The 16,126-nt window shown below is 40.0% G+C and overlaps 1 protein-coding gene across 1 annotated transcript in view; it reads left to right on the forward strand.

The window, feature by feature from the left end:
* Nucleotides 1-16,126, forward strand: part of LOC140502250 (adhesion G protein-coupled receptor E3-like) — an 83,030-nt gene that overhangs the window by 50,883 nt on the left and 16,021 nt on the right. The window contains exons 10-15 of the mRNA XM_072606540.1: nucleotides 3,180-3,235; nucleotides 7,953-8,118; nucleotides 9,720-9,836; nucleotides 10,741-10,934; nucleotides 11,022-11,180; nucleotides 12,304-12,498. Of these exons, the coding sequence (XP_072462641.1) occupies nucleotides 3,180-3,235; nucleotides 7,953-8,118; nucleotides 9,720-9,836; nucleotides 10,741-10,934; nucleotides 11,022-11,180; nucleotides 12,304-12,498 (887 nt within the window). The remainder of the gene's footprint in view (nucleotides 1-3,179; nucleotides 3,236-7,952; nucleotides 8,119-9,719; nucleotides 9,837-10,740; nucleotides 10,935-11,021; nucleotides 11,181-12,303; nucleotides 12,499-16,126) is intronic.

Here is a 16,126-nt window from a genome sequence, read left to right on the forward strand (position 1 = left end):
GTTCTATTAACCAATCTAATAGGCATAAGGTACGTAGTGCCTCAGAATTGTTTTAATTTGCATTTCTTTAATCAGCAGTGATTTTCAGCATTTTTTTCATATGACTATAGATAGCTTTGATTATTTCATCTGAAAACTGACTTTGTATCTTTTGATCATTTCATAATTGGGTAATGGCTCTTATTATTATAAATTGGATTCATTTCTATATATACACATTTATGTATATATGAGAAATGGTATGAGTGATGTCTTGATCCAAATCTTAAATTGGATTTAAGTGAGGCAGAGTTGCACAAAATCATCAGTCTCACTCTCTCCTGCAAATAATCATAGTGCAATGGCAGGAAAGAGTCAAGGTGGAAAGAGCCCCGAAAATGGTTTGGCAGTCATCACACTAAAGACACTAGTCCTGCCTGAGCACACCCTACACTCCAGTGATGAAGCAGCAAGTGTGGATACACTGGGAACTGTAGTCACAACCCTGCACACAGGCAGCCCAGGTCATAGAGCCATTTCTTACTGGAAGGAGCAGCCCCCTGGGTGAGCTTGCACTGCTCACATCCTGGTGTGAGTAAGGGGACTAGAAAAGGTGCCCTAAAAATTGGCTGTTTATCCAAACCTGGCCTGATTACCGCAGCAGGGAGGGAATCACACTCAAAACTCAAAAAAATGTACAAAAACATCTGCAAAGATAATTCCACTCACCATCAGCACATGAAACATGTGCACACTTATCCAGTAGACTTGAAAGATGAACTGCTCTTGTTGTAAGAGAACTCAATAGATATCGCATCCAAATATCAGCCCTGAGTGAAACAAAGCTGGAAAATGAAGGCCAGCTTACTGAAGTTGGAGCTGGATATACATTTTTCTGGAGTGGCCACAGGGAAGGGGAGTGTCGTGAAGCTGGTGTAGGTTTTCCAATAAAAACTAATCTACTCAGCAAGCTGGCATGCCTGCCAAAAGGAGTGAATGACAGGCTCATGATAATGTGATTGCCACTTTCAAGAAAACGCCATGCCACCATCATCAGTGCCTATGCTCCCACCATGACAAACCCTGATGAGGTCAAAGAAAAATTTTATGAAGACCTAGAGACCCTTATCATCAATATGCCAAAAGAGGACAAACATCATTCTGGGTAGCTTTAACGCTAGAGTAGGCTCAGACTACCAGACTTGGCAGAGAGTGCTAGGGGAGGAATGGAGTTGGAAACAGAAACAACAATGGTCATTTACTGCTGAAGATTTCTGCATCACATGACCTCATCGTCAACACGATTTTTCATTTACCTAAATGCAATAAAACTTCATGGATGCACCCTCATAGAAAACACTGACATCTAATAGATTATGTGATTGTAAGGAGAAAGCCTTCATTTAGGAGGTGGTACCACAGCTGCTTTTTTAAAAAAGATACCAAGGATTCCATGATGTGGAAGTGAAGTTAGAAGGCTTTTCAAGCATGTGGTGATGGTGGTGGGGTAGGTGATGTGGTTGGCCACTAAATTAACAATATAATGAGATATGAATACATAGTTTAAGACAGTCATACAGATGGAAGTTTTTCACCTAAGTTCATGAAGATGTGAGCTAGCAGAAGGAAATACATCACATGATCCCTCTGGCCTCTTGTCAGAGCAGCCTCCAGGGGCAGAGAATCCTTCACATAGCAGGTTATATAGTTTATCCACCTTAGACAGAGATTTTATTTTCCTAGAGTTGCTGTTTCCACCATCTTGGAAGGGGACTTAAATGCAGCTTCAGAAAAAACCTAACTGGAAAGAACTTCTCCATGGAGTATAGCATAAGGCATTTCTTTTTGGTAACAGCCTTGGCAAAGGCTAGATTCCATTTCATATCAGCCAACTATCCAGATGAAAAGTTAAGCCTCCATACATAATGTGTAAGCATCATATATATAACATGGAGTGTATTTTGAAAAGTTTAGACATGAGTCTTCTTGTTTGTCCTTTTAGTACCTGGCCCAGACAAACTAGCTACTGTAGGTCCTTACATGTTCCTGTACAAAACAAAACATCTCCTTGCATTCAGATAATTAACCTAAGTGGCAAAGGTATAGGGAGCAAAGGGAACCTTAGTTTTTTGGATGCTTACCCAGTAGAAGCTATGCTGTGCACTCAGACCTTAGAGTAGAGAATACAGGACTGGTAAAGAGTCATTCAGTCCCAGCCCCAGCCTCAGCATCAGCGGGAAGCTCACAGATGGGAGGGTGAGATATTGTCCTAAGGTGTTACACTTTCGGTTTCCTCCTCATACTCCTTCCCACATCCACTTTTGCTGTCTATATGAATGGGTATGCAGCCCTAGTTACTATGGATTGTGCATCAAACTCAGGCTTCTTTAATCCATGGGAAAGTAACTACTGCAGCTTCACCTCTACCTAAGAGCTATTTGCTAGGTAGAATTCAATCATTAATTCCAACGTGAACACGTGCAAGGGTCAGAACCTCCCAGTCCTCCTGTCACCTTTGGATATCACCAGGAACCATTTCTGCTGTCTTTGTGAGTGCAAACAGGACCACACTCCATGTGGAATCTCTATCACGTGTCCCCTTCCCTCACACGTTGCAAGACCTTGACCCAACTTAGTCCCTGTCAATATAATAGAATTCAATTCAAGTGAACAAAAGTAGACTCTTTCATGGTCATCTGTATAATGCATTCAAAAGGATACTCTTCCCATATGCCACATTCACAGACAAATCAAGTGACTGAGGAGATGAAGAGAATTCCATTTTCTACCTGGGGACTGAATACCAAGAATTACACCATTAAATATGAAAGGGTTTCATACACATAGCCCAATACCAGATAAAAGTATGCTCTAGTATCAGTCACATTAGACCTTGATGGATAGACTCATGGAATGTTACAGTGGAAATGGACCTCAGTCTTCTAGTTCAATCCCATCCCTGTGTACAGAATCCCTTCCACAGGCTCTCATCTCCATTCTCTCTTTTGCAGTTGCCTTGTGCAACTTGTTTCAGAAATGGATTAGTTTTAGTTTCTCCTTAGGCACCTGGTATAATTGGAATCTGGGAAGGAAGTGGGGGAGAAATTCCCTTTGTGGGGGTCAATGCAATCATTTCTCCCATTATTATTCCAGGAATAATACCTCTTCCCTAAATATGTCTTTCTTATTTCCTTCCCTAGGCAAAACTGGCTTGCATTCTAATCTTACCAAAGACACATTTTCAAGAAACTCTAAGGTACACGTGAGTGTTACATCATTATGAATGTGTTTCTTATATAGGGGAGAAGTTTATAGAAATAAACAACCTTCAAATCTATGTGAATAATGATTTTAAAAGTTTTATTAAAAACTTAATACTAAACATCAACACTAAACCACCCAGCAAAGTCAGCTATAAATGAAATATATATGAACATACAATGATATGCTGCATAATAATATGTGATATATAATAATATTGCATGTAATATAAATTTGCTTAGTAACTATGTCCATTTAAAGTAACTCATCTCAATACATAAAACAGCATTACAACTTTTCATTCATTCCCTCCAAGTCTCCATCTGGATTCTTTACCTATTCATTTTCTTACATGGTCATAGTTTGTGCGTTCTCTGTCTTCATTGTCTGTGTTTGTGTGTGTGTCTGTGTGAGTGTGTGTGTGTGTGTGTTGCTTTGTTCCCTTGAAGTTTCTGGATGCTATACCTCTCTTAACATACAGTAATTTCACTCAATTTCTTGGTGCCATATCACATAAATCAAAGAAGTAGTCAACTAGCAGTTTGTACTTCCCAGGTTGAAAGTCTATATTTTAATATAATTAGATTTAAAAGAATGAAAATGATTTTTGTCACAACTGCTGCCTACTCCCTGGATAGCTACAGAGAGATTTGCCTTGGTTTAAAGAAGTTGTCCAGTGCATGGGAAAATGACAATGCTTCACTTATAATGGTTTGAAATCCTTTTATGATATATACAATTCTGAGAGACCAAATTCTAGGTATGAAAAATCAGTTTATTAATTAGGCCAGCAAATAGTCAATAAATTGAGGCCAGAGACAGAAACACCAGCGGGGAGCTTTCAAGGCCACCTTAAGTTTCAGTCTGTCTTCCTGACAGCACATTACTGGGGACTTCCCTGACAAGATAGAGACAACCCTGACTGGTGGATCCTTGAGGAGGAGTCTGGCTAAGTGCACTCAACTCCTCCTACTTCATCACTGTGGGGGAGGATTAAGAATAAAGCCTGCTCATGAGAGTCAGCAGCCTCTAGCCATCTGGGCAAGAGAAGTCATCCCCATCAGGATCCAGATCACTCCAAACTTTTAGTTAGAAAAGCCAAGAGCAAGGTTGACCCTTGGTAGTAGGGATGAGTTATATCTGGCTTCTGTTTATGGCATAAACAAAGAGGCCCAGACCAGGCCTTGGGAAGGAGGCTGAAACGTGATCACATTCCTCAGCCAGTTCCTGGAAGCAGATTTTTTTATTTCAGCTAAACTAAAAAGTGAGGATTTTAAATTGTATCATCAAGCACCCCAAAATACACAGGGGGCTTGCTATCACAGGTTCTTAGATCTGCATTCATAAAAAGAAAGCAACTTTCAAGAGGTTAACAATCACTTTAATCAAGTACATGTATCATTCCTTTAACCAAGCACATATATCATTCACCTAATTCAGAGGAGTCAGCACCCTGAACTTGAAAGAAAATACAGAGAAATCAAAAGATCAACAGACATGGCTTCCTCTGCCTGAATTCAACAGACAATTGGACCTCAATTGTCTGACCATAGTTACTAGAGAGAGAAGCAAGACATCTGGGTTCTCAAAGTCAGGAGCTCCTTAGCAGCTTCTCCAGAGTCCTCATCTGGCCAAACAAACACTTCCAGTCAGTAAGCCCCAAAGTAATCAACACACATGACTTCCTCTGCCTGATCATAATTCAACAGACAGGTACAGCTGTCTGACCATAGTTACCAGGGAGGGAAGCACAATATCTGGGTTCTCAAAGCAGAGCAACTTCTTAGTGGCTTCCTAGAGTCCTCATGTGGCACTCAAACCTTCTTACCAAAAACTAAACCCCAAAATAAAACCTCAACTCAGAGTATTTATGCCTTTTTTAAAGACAGAGGGCATCACAACCCTTGAGAACTAGTGTCTCATTAACAAAAGGCTTGGTCCTTCCCACAAATCTTCCCTAATCAAATTTCCCTTAATGGGTAGGGCCATTAATGTGTGGGGAAGATCTTTAATCACATTAAAATAATTAACAATACAAGTAGTTACATTGTTTCTAGTTAAAGAAACTCTTGTTTTTGTACTTTACTCCTTGCTCTTCCATGGCCTGAGCCTATTGAGTGGGCTGGGATACAGAAGCCTTGACTTCCATGTCTTTCCCTGATGGTAAGCATTGTTCTTCCTCATCAGAAAGGAAGGGAGGAAATACCTGTTCACCAAGAAAGTAACCTTCTATAGTCTTATTTCTTTTCCCTTTTCTGGGCATTTTCCCAGCCAGTGACTTGACTTCTGAGTATTCTCTTCACACCCACTTTGCCTCCAGATCCGCCCAGCCAGAGCTTGGGGTCTGAGATTCAAATGCTGCTTCCCAGCCTCGGGGCTTTGGGCTGGGGCAGGACTGCTATTCAGTGTGAGATTAAGTTCAGCTGCTCAAGTGAGGGCAGGGACGCCTCACAGGACTCAGTTCCCTCAGGGGGGTTTATGCAGAGACCTTCAACAATGGATCTGGGCTCCTGCCTGCTTGGGGAGGCCCTGTCTGCTCCCACCTCTGCTGCTGCCTCCTGAGGGGGCCTGAGTTATGGGGGCACCCCACTCCCCTCTCGGCAAGCCAAGAAGACCCTCTCACTAACCTTTGGGGCCCATGGGTGGAGGGACCTGCGTGGCCACTGGAGATTCCATCCCTGAAGCCCGCTCGGATCTGCTCCTCTCAGTGCCACACGGCCAAGGCAGGGCTGGGCTGGGCTCCGGGTCCGGGGCGTAACAGACCTTTTGCAAGAAGTTTTCAGGGCTGTCTGGAACAGAAATCTCCTCCACTCCATTGTTCTGTGGCTTCTGCTGCTCCAGAATTTGTTGGAAGTTCTTCTTTACAGATATTTTATGGGCTGTGGGTTTGGAGCTAGCGTATGTGTGTCTTTCTGCTCCACCCTCTGTACTTTACTCCTTGTAAAAACTCTTGAATGATAAAATCAAAATTCAACCAAAGGCACTTGATTATACTAAAACAAAAACAACAAAAGATCCTATTTTGATTGCCTTCACATAAACAGACAAGGGGATGGTATAAATTAATATCAATAATCAAATTATACAGAATTAAATTTAATATTTCTTACTTTTCCTTCTCCTCCTGAAAGCACATTCCCCACCTCCTCCCCCCCCCCCCCCCAAATTATGGCATGTACTTGAACTACAATAAGAAGTTCTGAGGACCACAAGTCCTTTTCAGGCACAGAGCTTGAAGACCCAGTCCTGAGGTTAAGGTTGGACTCAAAGTGTGGGTGAAGGAAGATGGCAGTTTTTGCAGAGGTTTCATTCCTCTGATCTTAGGGCACCTTCACCTTGTTGTGACATCTTACCACGTTGAGAGGTGGCAGAGCTCAGTAGGCTTGGAGTTAGGAGAGCTAGACTCAAGTCCTGCTTCTTCTCCATACTCACTATGTGACTATGAACAGGTCACTTGACATCCAAACTTCAACTCCTCATGTACAAAATGGCCTATAAAACCATCTAAGATTATTGAGAAGAAAGGCTTTTGCAAAGATGAAAAACTCTAAAAAGTAGCTTATTCAGAGAAGCCCAAAGTGCACTGGTATTAGCAATCTCATTCATTGCCTTTGGGAGAGAATAAGAAGGGTAGATGAGATTCACTTTCATTTGGGGGAATATGGTATTTACGGGATGGGAAAATAGCAGGCAATAAATGAGACTAAAGCAAGAATATCATTTTTGTGTGCTTGATTCATAGGATGACAGATTTGGAGGAGGAAGGGAACTTAAGGGCTATCTGGTCTAACCCTCCTAATCTTATGAATGAGGAAAGGGATGCATCACGATAGGGTCAAAGTTCAACTGGTAGTAAGCAACAGAGCTGTAATTGGAACTCAGGGGCCTCTGACTCTAAAGTGAGAATTCTTTCCCTGGCCTCTCCTCTATCCAACTACCAACCCAATTTTTCTCACTTTTCCTTTTCTCCTTATCTAGTCACATACACTCCATGCCCACTAAGCAAGGGGATCATACCTCTCCAAAGTAATAGCTCGTAGCATAGAGGGACCAGCCAAAACCCTATTGCTGCAGGTACCCTCTATCAAGAGGCCAAAGCATATGTCTCTCAGAAGTGGACAGAGCTTGTGTCTGGAGGACTGTATCCTCTGTACACAATTCATATCACATTGAAAACAGCTTGGGCACACGCTTAGCTGTAAGCATGCTCTATGGCATGGCCACTGCTACTCTCCTTAAACTATAACCCTTTCCTGTGACTTTCAGGAAATGAAAATAAGTTAAAAGAAAATTCTCAGAGATACCATGATAGAGTACAAATTGTGTTGTTCATGGCATTTAGAAATGAGCTGAACTAATCTCCCTACCTCGAACTCACACTATCTGTGTGACCAGGGGCAAGTCATTTTACTTCTCAGGACTTCAGTTTCCTCATTTGTAAATAGGAATTAAATATAAGCTTTAATTTAGTAGGACTGGTGAAGGCATCATGTGAGATGATGTGGGTAAAATATGCAGAAAACCTCGAATGGCTATAACATCAAGGTTCATTATTTCTGAGCCATGTTATATTTTTCAGCAAAAGATTGAGAATTTGATTTTTTCCAGATTAGTTCATTGTGAAAATACAACAATGAAAAAATCACCTGAGGCAGGCCAGAAACCACAATCAATCTCAGTAACAGAACATTCATTGTTTTCTTTAACTACAGACCATTGTCAATAATCTTGACATTCGTCTGGACCAGGTGAATGGAAGCCAAGCAGAAACAGCTCAGAGAGTGACCTTGTATCTTGAGACTGTACAGAATGCTGTATATGAAGCTGCCCTCAATCTCCCTCTTGGAAGTAGTATCTCAAAAGAGGAGAAATCAATGGGTAAGACTGGCCATGAACAGCTTTCTCTGAGTTGGCAGTTCGGGTATTGTTTGGTTGCATATGCTTTTACAAACACTCATCTATGGCCCATGTGAGAATGTGTCTCACTGTATATCACAAATCCATCATTTCTCTATCAGGAGGTAGGCAGCAATTTTCAACATGTTCTCTAGAATCATTTTTCATCTGAAGTCTTCAAAGTTGTTTGTCTTTATAATGTTCGTGTTTTGGGGTAAATTGTTCTCCTGGTTCTGCTCACTTCACTGTGTATCAGTTCATACAAGTCCTCCAGTTTTCTCTGAAAGCATCTGTCATTGTTTCCTATGTTACAATAGTATATCATTCCATTGATATACTATGATTTGTTCAGTGATTCCCCAAATGATTAGTTTCCAGTTCTTGGTCATCACACAGAAAAAGAAATGTTATATATATTTGTATATAGGAGTCTTTTTCATCTTACTTTGATCTCTTATAGACAGATATTATATACATATATATCATGTATAGCCTGGTAATAATATATCTAGGTCAAAAGGTATGCAGTTTTGAAGATATGTGCATATAGTTGAGAGGGACCTTTGAATATATCTGCTCCTAATGTGCACAAAATAGCTAAGACTTCAACATTGTGGAAAATCCTGAAATGCCTATTACTCAAAATGTGGCATTGCTAGAGCAACCTTGTGATCAATTTACAGGAGTTCAAAACTGTTACCTATTCCAAAAGGCTCAGAAGAGATAAAATTGGGAGGAAAGGAAGACTCATTTCAAGTTTCTATCTGTGCAGAAAACCAGAATTTATCTTCTTGAATATTACTATTAATTTTCCCAGTGTAGAAATAGCTTCTAATAATTGGCTTCCTCTGATTTCTTTTCTTGGGAGCTAACAGAGTTCAGTGAATAAAGCATTGAGTCCATAATGAATAGGAAGGTCACGGTATCTAGAGGAAGAAGAGTCATCAGAGGTGATATAGTATGAACACCTCATTTTAGATGAGGAAACTGAGGTTCAGAAAAGTTTCATGACAGTCCCAGGATCACAGAGGTAGTAAGTGCTAGGATTAGTATTTGAACTTTGGTCTTCTGATTGCAAATGTGATATTATGTCCACTGTACCACAATTCTGAGTTCTGGTCCTTACTTTTCCTCTGAATTTCCTCTGTCACTCAACTGCTTTTAAATTTTCTTTCCCCATGTGCAAAATACAGATGATGGTAATGACAATGATGATGATGATGATGACGATGATGATGATGACGATAAACCCACGTGTATGTTAAAAGAGCTGATGTCTCTTTAGCACTTCAAACAGTGCCCGTAACAAAGTAGACACTTAATAAATGTTTATTGATTGAGTGGACAACTTTCTATTTTAGAGGCATTAATGAATCAAAATGTTCTTTCTGGATATTTGGGGTCCCTTTAGCAACAAAATGCCCATTTCTCTATCACACAGATTTTTCGGTCTCTGCACCCAGAAGATACTTGTTAAATACCTATGTTATGATGCAAGTAAGTTGTGAGGATTAGGCAATGAGTGGATATGGGCATTCATTTTAAATTTCCCGATGCTTTTGATTTATTTATTATTTATTTAGTTATTCACACATTGACCTTTGAGAGTGGCTGTAACAAAAGCAATTCATTCCGCATGGAGGCCGGTAATGAAAGGATGGATTTTGATTGCATTCCAACGACTGACAACGTCTCAAAAGGTACAGAAAACAAAAATGCCATAATGAAGTCAGGACTTTCTTTATTATTTCTCATTTATATTAAGAAGTTAGCTTCTCAGTCAACCTAATGAGGTTTTCTCATTAATGTTTGAAAGCTTATTTACTGGAATGTAGGGTGAGGGGAGGGAAGATACAGACACATGGTTTCATCATTTGGGGGAAAATCCCAGTGTGTAAACTGACCTTACCAAGGCGGATCAACAATTCAATTGTAACTTATTATCTTTGAGTTGCCAGGGCATTGAGTGGTTAAGTGACTTGCCCATAATTACATAGCCAGGTCTTCTTGGCTCTGAGACTGAGTCTCTATCCAATCCATTATGCTTGACTTTTGGATAGATTACTCTAATCATTGTCTATATAATTAAGGCTCACATGAAGGGAACATATGGTCAAAGTTATGTGTTGACCAAGAACAGATCCTGAATACATGAATTTTTAAAACTACATTTATTGAGTACTTACTCTGTGCTATCATCTTAAACTGGCAAAAAAAATTCAAATATCTTTCTTTTCACAATTTCTATTGTATTTCATACATACATGACATGTTGGGATTGTGAAGATACCAGAATGTTGAATTCGATTCAATAGAAGGGAATACTAGTGACAATAGCTGTTCCAAAATGACTTTCAATTCTCTATCACTGAAGGACAGTAAGCAGAAGCTAAATGATGACCTGTTGGTGATACTGCTGAAGGGATCCAAGTTTTCAAAGGGTTGAGGGGAGGTTAAACAATATGTTCCTGAATCTCTTCCAACTCTAAAACTCAGTCCCATTATTGGACTGGTTCAAGGACTCCTTAAATTTGGTCTCTCTTTTTAAGAAGACATTTTTCAAAATTTCTTCTTCAGTAACTTGTGTTTCTTCTTTCCTAATAGGTGCAGCTGTTCTCATTTCTTATGATTCCATTGGATCCATCATAAATGAGAGGTTTGTTTCCAAGGAAAACCTTACCACCGATGAAGAACTAATAAACTTTCAACTAAATTCCAAGGTAGTGAGTGGGGCAATTGGATACAGGAAAGGCAGTTCCCTGTCCATACCTGTCAACTTCACTTTTCAGTACATCAAGGTGAGTAGAAAGTAAATGACTTCATTTCAGTTTCTGAACCTCCTGCTCTTGAGTTCTGATATGCCACAGATCATGTCCTCCTTCCAGATGAGAAGTGGGAAAGAAAGGCCTCTTTGTGTTTATTGGAACAAGACTTTCTGGTCCAACCAAGGATGTAAAATCATCTGGTACAATGATACTCAAACTGTATGCAGCTGCACTCACCTCTCTAGCTTTGCCATACTCATGGCATCTGTGGAACTGGAAGTAAGTTGAATCAAATTAATTTCATTTAAAGATCTTCACAATCCAGCTCCTATGCACCTTTCCAGCCCTGTTATACACCACTCAGTTTCACGTGCTGTATGGTTCTATGAAACTTACCTTGATAATGTTCACACTTAACATTCTGTCTCCCATTTCCATGACTTCACAGGCTGTCTCCTGTACCTGAGATGCTCTTCTTCATTATTTCTGCTTCTTAGAATCATTAATTCGGTTCAAGTTTGACGAGGCCTTGGCTTGTTCCTCTTTCTTCTATCTGCTAATGCTTTCCCCTAAATAACTTCCTATTTATTTCATATATACTTCTATGTGTACTTGTTGTCCATGTGGTCTCCCACCAAAGAATATGCCCTCTTTGAAGACGGGGATGGTTTCATTTTTATCTCTGTACCCTCCAGAGTCTACCTCACACAGCACCTGGCATATAGTGGTCCCTCAATAAATGTATGCTGATTGGTTGTTTAATTATAGTACCACATGTGACAGGCCATCTAGTATAGAGCCTAATATGCACTAGTCTTGGATTCATTAAAGACTCTGGTTTTCATTATAACTCCATTTACTACATGGATATATTTTTCTCATCAAAGAATATAAATTCCTCGAGAGCAGGATTATCTTTATATCTCCAGAACCTATCACAATACCTGGCACATAGGAGGTGCTTAATAAATGCTTGTTTTTTGAGGTGAAAAATTTTTGTACCTCTTTATCCATCTCTAAAATGGGGATAATATATATCACTTTACATATTGAAATGGATGTCTTAAACTCAACATGTTCAGAACTGAAATTGTTGTCTTTCTCTCCAAACACTCCTCTCTTCCCAGCTTCCTACCAACATCCTTCCAGTCACCCAGGTTCACAGCCTAGGTGACAGACACAACTAGATTTAAATCTAGGTATCTGAAAGATTCAGCCAAAAGGGAATGTAATCTGTGGTGTTACAAGTCTGTCTGTACATGGAAAATAAATACCATTGAAGTACATATATTCCATTGATGGTGCAGAAGTATATGTTAAAATCAGCATAACCACATGTATCTTGGAAGTCTTCTGGTAAACTCCAAATGGTGATGGCTGTTCTTCTCTTTCTGGGTCAAAGGAAGATCCGGTGCTGACAATGATCACTTACGTGGGGCTGAGCCTCTCCCTGCTATGTCTCTTTCTGGCTGCCCTCACCTTCCTTCTGTGCCGAGCCATCAAGGGCACCAGCACCTTCCTCCACCTGCAGCTCTCCCTCTGCCTCTTCCTGGCCAATCTCATCTTCCTCATCGGAATCAAGCAAACTCGGCTTAAGGTAGAAGGAGCCCTTAAATTCTTTCCTGTAGAAATCAAATGCAGCCATTTTGCTGATAAGGTACAAGGGTCACAGAGAAGACAGATGTGACAATAGATAATAAACTAACTGCATGGCAAACACTGAGGCTTAATTATGTTAAAGAAACATTTTTAATAAATATTTTATAAGTAATAGTAGTATAAATAATATAATATATGAATAATATTTGATAAGGTTTTTTGCCTGGGGAGGGGAAGCAGCATGGCAAGGTGGATAGAGAGCTGAAGTCAGAGTCAGGGGCTTCCTGGGTTCAAATTCTATCTCTGACACTTACTATGTGACAATGAGTAAGCCACTTAACTTTTCGGAGTTTCAGTTTCTTCATTCGCAAAAGGGAGATAATAACACTAACAGGGTTGTTGTGAAAATCTAATGCATTTATAGAGGAAAGCAATTTACCAACCTTAAATACTCCCATATTCCAATGGGACCTTGGTTTTGAGGATATTATCACTCCCTCCAGTGATGTCTGTTTCCTCCTCTTATGTGCTCCATATGCTTTGATAAATCCTCTACCCATGTGCTGGCACTGAATGATCATAATATATCTCCTGAGGCTATCCATCTAGTTAGCCCTAACTCACTCACCCTTCTCCTCTCTGGGCCGGGACTAGATGAGAGAATAGAAGAGGGGCCCGATAGCCCAAGGTGGCCACAGTGGAATCTCTACCTGTGGTGCCCTGGACCAGGGTGATGGAAATGATCAGACTGGGATTAGAAACCAGGACCCAAGGGAGAAGCAGTCTCCCAAGGACAAAAGGTTAACAGCTGGAAGCTCAGGGCAACCTCAAGGTCATGCTGTTGGGGTAAGGCAGGAGCCTCAAGCTGAGTGCAAAAGCCTTCCTTGCCTTGCCCATCACCAAAAGGAGACCAGAAGTCCTGCCCATGAGAAGAGAAAAGAAAGTAACTAACTCAAGAGACTCCTTTACATGCACATTTGAAGAGTTTTCTTTTTCCATCTATACCCCAATACACCATGACTTCCTTGTGTATCATGATTTTGATTACCCTGTACAAATTTCCCTGGATTCCTCAATTTTCCCAGTGTGGTGTAGTATAGACAAGAGCTGGCCTCATACCTATGAATATTTGGGTTCAAGTTCCCCTCTCTGACACAAAGTGGCTGTGTGATCCTGGGCAAGTCACTTAATTTTTCAGTGCTCTGGGCAATACCATAGGTGCCAACCTGCATTAGCAGAGGGAGTTTCCTCACCTAGGAATTCCCTATACCAATGATATCACAGGTCCAGACCCCATCCATCAATTCCCCACAGGGATCAAAGTCAGACACCCCTGTTGCTATACTTGATAAATATCAGTGAAGAAGGGAAATAAGTTTGTTGATACCTGAAATGAGTTACAGAGGGAAATTCTATATGCATCAAATGCATAATTTGTAATTTATATCTTAAATGTGAGTTCCTTAAGATCAGGGACTGCCTTTTCTTTGTCTTTGTTTTCCCAGGACTTAGCACAATGCCTGGCACATAGTAGGAATGTTATAAATGTCTGTTGAGCAACTTTTCACAGGGCACAGCAAGCATGCTTATCACATTCATTTATGATGCAATACTGGAAGTGATTATAAACATACAGATGATAATCAGAATCTAACATGATACGTACAGATGACAGCATTAGGCTGGGTCCAATAAGATCTAATTCAACAGAGATAAATAAAATGTCATATAGAATCAGCTTTACAAGTACAAATCAGGGGAGACATGATTATCCCGAAGTTTGAAAAAGACAGCAATGGAAACAGAAATAGTCACACATACACAAAAAAACCCTAAATTAAATGCTTCAAAATTATTTTAAACGACAACAACAAACTAATTAACCAACATGGCTCAAAAGAAGAGACATGAGAAGCTAATCCCCACCCCCATCTCTTTATAGAAGAGTTATTAGACTCTATAGACTCCATAAAGCCATCAGACTTTACAGAAGTCATTAGATTGTAAGTTCCTCAAGAGTAAGAGGTGTCTTTTGCCTCTTTTTGTATCCCCAAGCAATTAGCATAGTGCTTGGAAAATAGTAGGTGCTTAATAAATGTTGATTGATTGATAGGTTCACAATTACGGTGCACTGCACATATTTTCAGATACATTGATCAGTTTTGCTGACTTTGTTCTTTTGTCTTTTTTGTTCTTCTATAAGAATATTTGTTATAGAGAATTACTTTCTGGGAATGGGAAGGAATACAGGGAGAAATTCTGGTGATGTAAAAAAAAACATCAATGGAAATTTATTTTTAAAATAAAGAGACAAAGGGTCAAGGAGATTATTTGATCAACTTCAGTCTCAGTGTGAATCAACAATGTCTTATGGTAGCTGGACAAGGTGATAATCCCACTGTGCTCTGCCCTGACCAGGACTCATCTCTGGAGGATTGTGTTCACTTGTAGTCACCATAGTTTAAGAAGGATATTGACAGGTCAGGATGGTGAAGAAAAGAAGAGTCTTTTCTCTGGTGACTGCTTGAAAATAAGGAGTCTGTTTAGTCTAGCTATAAGAAAAGTTGGGACTTAGATCAACATTCAAATAGATCTACTCTGGTTTCTTTGGTCCCCGAGAACAGAATCAGGAGTATTGGAAAGAAGAGTTAAAGAGGCTAACTTGGGATTGATGTCAGGACAAGTTTCACAACAATTTATTGTTGTTGTTCAAGTGTATTCAGTCATGTCTGACTTACCATGACCCCATTTGGGAATTTTCTTGGACAAGATATCAGAGCAGTTTGTCTTTTCTTTCTCCACCTTATTTTGCAGATGAAGAAAGGAGGCAAAGTGTGTTAAATGACTTGTCCAGGGATATAACTAGTAAGTGTTTCAGGCCAGATTTGAACTCAGCAAGAGGACTCTTCCCAAATCTAAACCCAGTGCTTTATCTGCTGTACCACCTTAGAGCCATCTAAAAGTGTAATGAGCTTCCTTGGAAGCTAGTAGATTTCTTCTCATTGGAAGTCATTAAGCAGAGGACAGATGATCAGTTATGGGATATACCATAGCAAGAATTTCTTTCTAGTATGGGTTGAACTCAATGAGTCCCGATGTCTTTTCCAATACTAAAATTAATTGGTCTTGTGATAAAAATATAGAAAATTCTCATCTTTCTTGGATGATTCAGAAAGGTGCTTATGTAAAGGCAAGGGGATAATAATGACTGAAATTTCTATAGCACATTAAGGTGTTGGAGAACTTCTCTCCCAAGAGAACTGGGTCCTCATGGGACATATATACCCATCAGTGGGGGTCCAAGATACAGTCAAAGACAGGAAGTCAGACCAGAAGCAAAGAAATATATTAGTACACTAAGAAAACTACAGATAGTTTCCTAGGGTACAGATTTAGTTTTGATACGCTTTCAGGCCCACTTAGAATACATAGCCAATCAACAGCATTGTGGCAACTTAACACACATAAGTAACATTTCCACAAGAGAAGGAGGCGTAGGGGAAGGGGAATTATTAAAAGAAGGAAGGAGGAAGCATTTCTGAGGAAATATTTGCCATGCAGCTGGCATGATTTGCTATCAGAAGGAAAGCACATTCCCGGTTCAGAGTTAGGAGACAAGGGGAAGT

Source organism: Notamacropus eugenii, chromosome 4 (assembly GCF_028372415.1).
Source record: "Notamacropus eugenii isolate mMacEug1 chromosome 4, mMacEug1.pri_v2, whole genome shotgun sequence".
Taxonomy (NCBI): domain Eukaryota; kingdom Metazoa; phylum Chordata; class Mammalia; order Diprotodontia; family Macropodidae; genus Notamacropus; species Notamacropus eugenii.